The sequence below is a fragment of the Squalius cephalus genome, assembly GCF_949319135.1.
Source record: "Squalius cephalus genome assembly, chromosome: 18".
In the NCBI taxonomy this organism is placed as follows: domain Eukaryota; kingdom Metazoa; phylum Chordata; class Actinopteri; order Cypriniformes; family Leuciscidae; genus Squalius; species Squalius cephalus.
In genome coordinates, this window is record NC_137139.1 from 18,530,490 (window position 1) to 18,540,704 (window position 10,215).

A 10,215-nucleotide genomic window follows, 5' to 3' on the forward strand; every position below is an offset into this window, starting at 1 on the left:
ATATTTTCTGCTGGTGATGGTGTGTGATTTTTCTCAGTCTATCTTGTGCGGTCAGAACTTACGGGCAAGAACTAAGTTTGAATGAGACAGGTTTGCTCTATCACCATGACAACAAAGGAAAGATCCATACAAACTCAGCATGGCAAACTCTCTTAATTCCACATCAGTAGCCTTGGTCAAATTGAGAAAAATAAAACATAATGATTTCAAAGAGATAAGAGATGGCACTGGAAATGCAATGCTTATGTTTAATGTAACAGTATCCATAGTTATATATAATCTACATCTAATGGCCTGTTTAGGTCAATTATAAAACTGCACAACAAGGTTGCACATGTTTTTTATAGGTGGCAGGCCTATAATAAAGTAAATGGCAATGTGTAATGATGATATGTTCAAATATGCAATGTGAGACTTCCATTCTAAAAGTTTTAAATATCCCACAGGCAGTTCAAAAGAACTGGATGTCACTTACCATGTTCAAGTATTTTAGCGGTAGATATTGTTTATCACAGATTTTGAGACCTGGAAATTTCAAATTTGAGGATCCAGCACACAAAATCAGCCTTGTGTTTACATCTATATAAACAAACAAATAAAGAAAGAAACAAGTGACCACAAACCATTACTGGCAAAAAATGCAAGCATTTATTTTAGAGGTCAATGGTGTATTTTGCATGTTTTCTATCGAAGAGACACCTTCAAATGATCGGTTTGGCAGTCAGTGATTGACATTTTGACATGCAACTGATAATATAGTTTACTGAAATCACAGTGCTTTGGTTGGCACTGATGCAAGCACGAATGATCACTATTGTCAAGAGTTTTTACATAAGAGACGCCCTAACGAGTGAAACAATGGGCCTGAGTGTATTCTACCATGCAGCTGCAGCTTCTCTTTAGATGCCTCAGGACGCTTGTATGCCCATGTGAGCGAGACCTCCAGACCATCACCTGCGGGGGGAGGGGGTCACAAGAAGGGGCATACAAATAATTTCCACAAAGACAACGACCCCTCAGAGTTTAATATACTTCAGCTGCTCTCTTACAGCGTAAGCTGTATCATCTCCACTCTACCGTTACTGCCTTGTTTTGTCAAGGAAACCCCCAAACAAGATATTTAGATGCGTCGGTGTCCCCCGCCCTTCAGAATGGATTCGTCCAGTTCTCATCACCAGAGCGAATCGATAGTTAAAGAAGCCTGAATATTGCAGCTCTATTTCGGCACCGACAGAACGTGACATCACGAGTCTACAGGTAATGGCATCTGTTTTTAGTCCTCAGACTTAAGTAAAGGCGATGAGTAGTCTTTCTAATTGATACAATGGTGCTAAGCTGTATTATATAACTGGCATGACGTTATGCTTTGAGTGTAAGCTATAATTTGACGTTTAAAACGGGAAAAGATTAAGTTAAGGCTTGTGTTTATTTTCTTAAAGGTCTGTTCCCTTTTTTTTGTGGAAAACTGTGATTATTTTAGTTCTCCGCCTCATTAACTAGCTGAGTCATAATTGACATCACCTGGAAATTCACATTAAAATGTCTTTACTATTCAACCAAATATCTAAACTTTGATATCTAAAAAATGTCTAAAGTTCATATTTTAAAGTGGCATTAACGTAATTGCTCTCGTGCTCTGTCACAGTGGGGAAAACAATGGAGGAGCTGAAGCTGAAAGATCCTATTAATAAAGTGTCTTTGATCAAAGGTAAAAACACTTTATTGCTATTGAGTTTTTATAGTTATTTGCTGAAGAATTTAGAACCAAAATATAATGCTGTACTGTCCCTATAAGCATTAATTTAGAGGATATTAAAGCTTGTTTTTTTTATTATTATTATACTTCGAGTATGCCATGGTACTGTGTCTAAAATAATGGTTGTTTGACTCACTGGGTATAAAGTTTTATTGAGTTACTTGTGAGCAATTGGTTTATTTAATTCTTTGATATATTTGTGTAAACTATGCATTTTATGTCTGTAACTAAATACCTCAGAACTGCTCATCAGCAGTTCAAGCGTAATGAATAAAACCTTTTGTTCTGAACAAGCGATTTTACAAAAATCATGTTATTATGCCCAAATGTAATCATGCATGGCAGTGTTTTGTTATCATTAGTTGCGATGGGACAGTTTCCAGCCTCTGCTAATACTTTCTGCTTATACTAGTATTATCAGAAGATATTTTGTCCATCTGACTGTGTCTTCCTTTTCCACACACTCACAAATAAATTAGGCCAAAGCATTTCAATGTGCCCTGGTACTCTGCTGAGAGATTGAGTTTTCGATGCAGAATGGCATCCATAAACATTACCCACCGCAGAACCTCATGAAACGTTAATGCCTTCGTCCTCTCCGCTCTAGCAGCCTGCACAGGATTTCAGTATATTTTAGCTTAGTCACCCAAGCAAGGCATGTGAAGTATAATTTTCTGGAATTATGTGTCTCTGATTGCAGTGATATGTCCTTGATATGCCCATTTATGGTATACACCCTTGAGTTTGCAAGATGAGGTCATATCTTTCTGGAGCATTTGATAAGATGGCCTGGTTTTCAGCAAGAGGAGCAGCTTTGCTTCTAAGTTTAGGCAAACTAAAGTGCAGCCAGTAAACGTAACATTTGCAGAGAAACGGATCTTTATTTAAAGGTTAAAAATCTTCATGAATGTTTTCTCAAAGAAGTTTAAAAACGTTTCTGATTCACAATGAAATGGCTTTGTATAACATTAGAAACTTTCAAACTTTTATTCAAATGGCAGCTTGTTCAAATGAAACCCCGGCCATCCTTTTTGCAGATCCCAGTTTAAACCCTACTCATGACAGGATGGATCTATTCTGAGTCAAGTTATTAATTCATGGAATAGACCCATTTTCTGACCTCCAGGGAAATTACCATGCGATTCATTCTGATTTAATTAACCTTTGGAGACGGGGTTTGCACTTCGTCGGAGGGCAGAACAATCCGGCGAAGTTGAAATGCAACTCATTGATGCTGATACAGAAATAAAGACACACATCACCCATTAACTGTTGATGAAAGAGTGATTCTCTGACAGCAGAGCACCATAATAGTGTCTAATTATGCATTTAATAGTTCTCATTAGATAATGTAATCATTTATCCAGATGAGCTGAGCAGGAGCACTGTGGAGGCCAGTGAGTCTGAGAAGGTCATCCAGCGGCTGAACCAGGAACTGCAGGAGGCCAATGAACAGGCCAACTCGGGCAAACACAAGTGTGTCGAACTCCAAGGTAAGCTCACACAGATTACTCTCTAGTGTCTTATACTTTAGGATATGAGAGACCAAACTGATCCTAAAACAGCACTGAACTTTGCCTCACTACATATATATTTTTTATTTATGTAAAATGCATTATTAAATAATAATAAATATAAAATTACCCATGATGATGATTATTATTTGGATATTTGAGTAAGCCTGTGAACATTCGAAATGATTTGTAATGGCAGTCATGCTCAATAGGTCCCCCTGATGGCTTGTGCTGTGTATTGCAGGTCTATTGGAGGAGGAGAAAAAAGCCAATAAGCAGCAGGCAGAGGAGTCAGCAAAACAGATAAAGGTCTTGCAGAGTAAGTGAAGGAGGGTGTGTATGTCTGAAGTTTTTATTACTCAACAATGTATTATACCAAATGGTCTACATGTGTATTCAGCTCAGCTCCAGAAGATGCAGGATGACATGGAGAATCTCAGAGATCAGAAGGACAGCGTGGTCTTCAGCATGAGACAGGAAGCGCACGCAGCTCAGGAGGAAGTGCAGGTGTTGCGCCGCACTATGGAGAAAACGGCAGCCGAGCGAGAGCATGAGGTCAGCGCGCTGAAGGGGAACTTGGCGACGCTAACTTCTGAGCTGGAGAAATGGCAGTTAGCTGCAAACAAGTACGAGCGTGAGCTTAACAGTGTACAGGCCAGTCACCAACAGCAGAACCAGCAGAGAGACAGAGCTGCCAAACAGCAAGGTACCCACGACCCCACACACCTCTGCCCTCACACATGATTGGACCGGCCTACATAATTTTAAACCTACATTTTAAACCGGCTTCATTTAATTGCTAAAAATCATGAAATTATGTGAGAACGTCAACACTTCTCATCCATGTGTTTTTCTAAACCAAAATGCAAATTCATTAATATTTATAATTTCATTTTTACAATTTTTTTTTAATGTTGTTAAATAAATGAATAACTGTACGTTAAATACAAAAAATCCATACCTCTTAAAAAATAGTAAGTATGACTTATCAAATTAGCATTAACGAATCTGAATATTGTTATAATAGTAATAAAAACAATGTAAACATTATTATGCATTGGTTAAAGTGTTCATTTTAAAAGGTTATTTCCTTGAAAAATAAATTAATTTATACATTTCAGAGGTCAATGAAATCAAATAAAAATCATATAACTTTAGCCTCGCCAGGCTAAATTACTGTATTTTGCCTCAATTAAATTAAGTTTTTTTTATGTCTTTTGCACATTTATTATCTATTAGAGGAATTTGTCCTCCTTTCCCAGAAACCTGATGAATGAGGAAAATAATGTGTTTGTGGAGGTTACAAGTCAAGTCAAGCCCTAGGTCCATCTAACAACAGTCACGGCAGTGTTTGCAGTAATCCGACAGATATTCAGAAGATGACTCACATTTCTCACATCACTTCCACCGTTATGTAACAGAGTAGCATTGTATGTGTGCACCCACGCACATGTTCTATATTTGTGAGTTTGTGTTCATGTCTTTGGGTATGTTTTTAATTGTGTGTGTGTGTGTGTGTGTGTGTGTGTGTGTGTGTGTGTGTGATGCAGCGAGCGAGCTGGAGCGGCTGCAGAAGGACTGTGAGAGCCTGAGGAGGGAGTGTGTGTCTCTGAGGTCAGAGAGAGAGCAGCTGGCTGATAAACAGCAGAAAGAGAAGATCAGCCTGCAGAGTGAGAGCAACACCCTGCGCTCAGAGAAAGAACAGCTAATGAAGAAACAACAGCAGCTGGAGAAAGAGCTGGACAGGTCTGTATTAAGTGGTGTCAGCTACTGCTAATTTAAACGTGAAGTGTGCCATTGCCGTGCCACTAGAAGCACCAAATGTAATTGCAAATTGTTTTCAAACAAATCCCCCCCCCCCCCCCCCCCCCCCCTAAACTCACGCTATTGGTTGAGTCAGTGTTGCGGTGTCAGGATGCCTTAAGACACCATTTTTATTAAGCCACAATGTTTAAAGTTCTCAGGGAAATTAAACGTGTAGTTCACCCAAAAATGAACACGCCCTCGTGTCGTTGGGACATGTCTTTTGTGTGAGTAACAGACTGAAATTTACTGTGTTGCAAGTTTGATGTCATTAAGGGTGCATTTTTTTTTTGTTTTGCTGGTTGAAAGTCTCCTCATATCCTGATAGCAATCACTACGTTAAGCGGTCTAAATGTATTTTTGGAACTATACGGTTATCCGGACCACACCTATTTAGGTAGGGTTAGGGTTAGGGTTAGGGTTAGGTTAACCGTATAGTACATTTACGTGTGGTCCGGATAACCGTATAGTGCCGTATTTTTATTAATATATATCGTCTGTGGAAGGCGTAGAACCATAAAATGTTTGTTCAATCATTGCATTCGGTCCGAATGAAAGGATAGCATTCCCTATCAGTCAACGTGTGTTTGCACACCACTGCGCACGCAGCCTGTTCATGCAGACATCATACGTCATCAGCGCGCTTCACATATGCTGTGCATACAGAGCGAGAATGGCAGGCAAACAGTTGTTTACGTTTGTTATTGTAGTACTGTTACTCACTATACTGTAAAGTTTTCTCACCGGTGAATGACACATGATTTAATCCAATAAAATTGTCTTGCTTCTGGTCTGTGCGCGCTCATGTTTTGGAGGCGTGGCTTTGGATGACGTTTTGCAGGGAGGGTGGGATCGTATGGTTTCAATGATTACAACAGCATGTTTGGAACAACATGAGAGTGAGTAAAGAATGACACAAGTTTCATTTTTGGTTGAACTATCCTTATAAGCTTACTTATAGTTAAATACAAGCATTTAAACATGAAAAAATGGCACACTTCACTAGGACAATATCAGTTTCTGGGTTTTAATCGATCTTCATTTTCATTAACCAATATCGATTCTTAAATCCCAAAAAAGCTTTATTACTGTTCACAAAAGCCACAAAAGCTTTATTACTTTTGATATGAAACAAAGTCTCAGCTTTAAAATTCTGTCATTTGAATAAAAAAAAAAAAAAGTAACAATAATTGTGTTCTTAAATGTGGCATGATATATCACTGTAGCGATTTATGTTTGAATAAATCTGTCATGGAAAAATTTAGGACCAAATGTTTTTCAACAAAGAAGTGGGCTGGAAACATACTTAAATCATTAAGAAGTTGGTATAAAACTGCCTTGTGTGCAATTTCAGTTTGTATACAACTCTGTTACTGTTTGAGTGTTGATTATTATTATATCTAAAAAAATAAATGGCAATTGAATTTGGACTGTTCATTATAACATTTAATATTTTAGACATTTACCAATTGACAGTATATTGTATAGTTTTGCAGCTTTAATTTAATTTTTTTTTCCCCTTTAAGATAAATGGACATACTGTACCTGATGTATATCCAAATGAATCAATATTGAATTGAATCAAATCAGAATCAACTGAAATCTAGTGCTTATGACTCAAAAATTAATTGAATCGTTGTATCTTTTTCAATACCCAGCCTTACACTTCGTTTTTAAATTGGAAAAAGATCCTTTTGCAGACTTGTGATGCAATGATGTAATCTATCTGCAATCTGAACCTGTATTCTGCCTCAGCTCCAAGAAACAGACCACAAGCCTGAGCAACACGGTCAAGACCCTGGAGAAGACGCAGGCGGACATGGAGAAACGGCTGAGCGTCCTGCAGGAGGAACACCAGAGAGACACTAGCCAGCTGGAGCAAGGCAATAGCAGGATCAAAGAACTGCAGAAAGAGGTTATTCCCACCATAGTTGAGAATGAAAGTAGAACTGCCTGAGACTCATTAGCAGGCATGTCACAAAAGAGCTCTGCACCTAAAAAAAGACCTGGCCCCTGGATACACAGTGTGTGTGTGTGTGTGTGTGTTATTGACTAGGCTCATTGCTCCTTATGAAAGGTTTCTACTCTTTCTCTCTTTCTCTCTCAGTATGAGGAGATCCAGTCAGAGCTGTCAGGCCTCAGGGAGAAGTTTGAAAATGTAGAGGAGGAGAAAGGCTCCATCAGTCTGGAGCTGCAGCAGAGCCAAGAGCGCCTGAGGCTTCTGCAGGACAAAGACAACCACGTGAGTTTTCAATCCATGTAACGCTTATGTTCAACAACAGGGGCACTGACAATAGGGACAGTTCAAGAGGAAAGAGCGTTGTTTGTCCTTGAAATCAGAGATGGAAATACACAGCACCATTTGTTTGACAATAAACTTCCACATTTGTTTCAACATTTTGTATAGCCTAAAGATGAAGTGTGTAATTTCTGTGGCCAATAACAACACCAAACGTAGTTACAGACTGTTTCCAATAAGGTTTCTACCCAGGGTCCAAAACTGACACTCACTATAAAAAGAGTAAATAAAATGTTGCAATATGCAGATTTCAGGGTTTTTTCCCCCAAAATTCCATGTGACGACATAAAATACATGCTGAATATTTCTCGGACATGCCATCAAAGCAAAAATGAGGAAGAAAGTGTCTTAATATTTTTGTGACAGTTTCATGTATGAAACAAATATTTTATTTTATTTTTACAATCACTTAAGAACAAAATTCTTTAATGTTTTAAATATTAAATCATTCATTTATTTCCATAAAATAATATAAAAAAATATATATAAAAATGTCAAATAATTCCAAATTTCCAGGCTGATAAACCACTGTGAGATGGCATCAACCCACGCCATTGACAGACAGGGGGTACTGCCCCACACTTACAGCATCGGTTAAACCAAAAGTTGACATGTCGCATTTAAACAAACAGTGGCGTTGTCTCTGCACGTTGAACTGGGAAAGGGGAAGTGTTTTAACAATGAAACAATTACACGCTTCACCTTTTGATTTCCTTTTCTTGATGATAGTAAAATTTACCAGTCCAATAATAGCGCACATAAACATAAGACAGTCATTCAGTAATATCCCTCCCTTCCCTCCTTTAGCTGTCTTTATTGCAGCCCATCCTAGCCGTAGCCATCGGCCTTGTCCTGGCTTTGCTGTATTGGTGCTTGGGCCCATTGTGGTAGAAAGGTACACAGTGCTCCTGTCCCGTCTCATTCCTCTGCTTAAGCATCCATCATCCTCAGGGCTATGCATGACCACTAAACAGTTCTCTGCTTAAGCTACAAAATGCTGTCCGGTCGTTTGCAAAATGCTTGTTTCCCTACTACAGGTCCGCTTTGTATTATAAGATGCACACTAACAAGTGTCTCTGACGAACTCCATTTTGTAGGGTGTAGTTTTCCAGCGTAGCTCTGAGGCATCCCGGCTCTCTTTGTCCTGCACCGTATGTCTTCTGCTGTCCCTGTCTGTGTGCCATCCTTGTGGCTTTTGTGTCCCCTTCTCGGCTCATGTGCATCCTTGATTGTAAACATGTTCTGATTGGTGATGAGGTGCTACAGATGATGTCATCTCTTGTCATGTTTGTTTTTGCAGGGAAAATGGATCAGGTGGATGCCTGTTGCCGCTGTAACCATTGCTGTGACGGGGTATTTGCTTTCAAAGACCTCAAAATGAACAACGTGATGAACCAGTAACAAGCGCACACACCGTAACATACATACCTAGTCAATCTTTCTGAAACGTGTTAACATTTGTGTCCTTTTAGTCTGTGTGGTGTTAGTTTGAGTAAAAAGTGTTTAAATGCAACTTTCTACTCGCGTACCGACAGCCTTAGAATAATATCATCACGACATTCCCTCAGTTGCACCATACATATATATATATTTTAAATTTGACGTTGTGTATGCATAGCATTTGAAGTATCTGGCTAATAACAGGTATTTTATTGAACACTGTTGCTTTGCCAAACAAACACTTAGTGAATTGCCTTAAATAACATACAGTAGCATCAAATAAACAAATGTTTAAACCTTCCATGAGAAGTGATTGAGAATTGCAAATCCCACTGCAATAACACATTCGAGACATGATGCATCCATTTAAGTTTTAATACATTCTGTGGCTTAAAGGCCGAAATCCGCCATGTAATGTGTATGTGTCCTTGCACCTTATACAAAGCCATTAGTAATTAGTCTATGCACTGTACTTTGTGATAAGGATTTGACGTATTATTATTAATGATGATGATGAAAATAATCACTGTTCACTTAGGACATTAGAGAGCTATTTTGTTCTGAAGAGACTTATAATATAGTGTTTATGATTTATGTTTATTATTACTTGTACAGAGATTTAAGGAAAAGCTACCTGATCTAACAAACATGCAATTCCAATAAATAAGCAAAAGTGTAGTTCAGCCATGTTAAGTCCCTGTTTTTTTGTTGTTGTTGTAAATCTTTTATGCATATCAGATGAATTTCATTTCGATAACACTTTACAATAGGGTCAATTTGTTAACATTAGTTAATGTATTAGGTACCATTAATTAGCAATAAACAGTTTTTACAGCATGTACCGTATTCACCTAGGTTAATGTAATATGTTTGTTCAAAATACATTTTTATATCTTTATACTTCATATAAAGCTTTATATACTTTTTATAGCAAAACATTTTTTATTCAGTTGACCTTGCAATATACAATTTGACCATTGTAGTCTAATTCACAAACAAATGTCTCTTATGTGGCAGTTCTTTTTAGTGAATCAAAAACATACAGCACAACCAATTCTAGTCTTGTATTACTTTGTGTAAGAGTATGTAAACAACGTGGACATTCATAACTGAAATGAATCAAATTAATAGCTTGTGAATTAGAATTGAATCAAATTGTGAAATGGATACCTAAGAACCTTTTTGTAAAGTGTTAAGATTTCGAGTATACACACACACACACACACAAAAACACCCTGGGCACATAAACGCACCCCCACTAAATGATGGCCTTTTAACAAATTTTTTATCATAAACCTGCAGCCAAAGGCACACGCTTCCATGGTGTAATGCAGTCCGCCCAATGAGTCATCCCTCCTCAATGCCGCATGGGAAATATGAGGACGTGCCCCGATCAAAAGAGC

General features: G+C 38.1%; 1 protein-coding gene across 2 annotated transcripts; it reads left to right on the forward strand.

Moving 5' to 3' along the window:
* Window positions 1-951: 951 nt before the first annotated feature.
* slmapb (sarcolemma associated protein b) lies at window positions 952-9,495 on the forward strand. Of its 2 annotated transcripts, XM_079848925.1 has the most exons (10): window positions 953-1,257; window positions 1,646-1,708; window positions 3,124-3,249; window positions 3,515-3,589; window positions 3,671-3,976; window positions 4,821-5,016; window positions 6,829-6,988; window positions 7,181-7,315; window positions 8,180-8,267; window positions 8,673-9,495. In XM_079848925.1, the coding sequence occupies exons 2-9, from the start codon at window positions 1,657-1,659 to the stop codon at window positions 8,261-8,263; spliced, it is 1,134 nt and encodes a 377-aa protein (XP_079705051.1). In that variant the 5' UTR covers window positions 953-1,257; window positions 1,646-1,656; the 3' UTR covers window positions 8,264-8,267; window positions 8,673-9,495. The 2 variants fall into 2 exon arrangements, with proteins under 2 accessions (XP_079705052.1, XP_079705051.1); XM_079848926.1 differs by lacking the exon at window positions 8,180-8,267 and having other exon boundaries at window positions 952-1,257.
* Window positions 9,496-10,215: the final 720 nt, after the last annotated feature.

Bases quoted from the DNA above. Each gene is read 5' to 3' on its own strand.
- slmapb (XM_079848925.1), top strand. From the start codon at position 1,657: ATGGAGGAGCTGAAGCTGAAAGATCCTATTAATAAAGTGTCTTTGATC. The intron at 1,709-3,123 runs GTAAAAACACTT...TCATTTATCCAG, and splicing joins TAAAGTGTCTTTGATCAAAG to ATGAGCTGAGCAGGAGCACT. The intron at 3,250-3,514 runs GTAAGCTCACAC...TGTGTATTGCAG, and splicing joins CAAGTGTGTCGAACTCCAAG to GTCTATTGGAGGAGGAGAAA.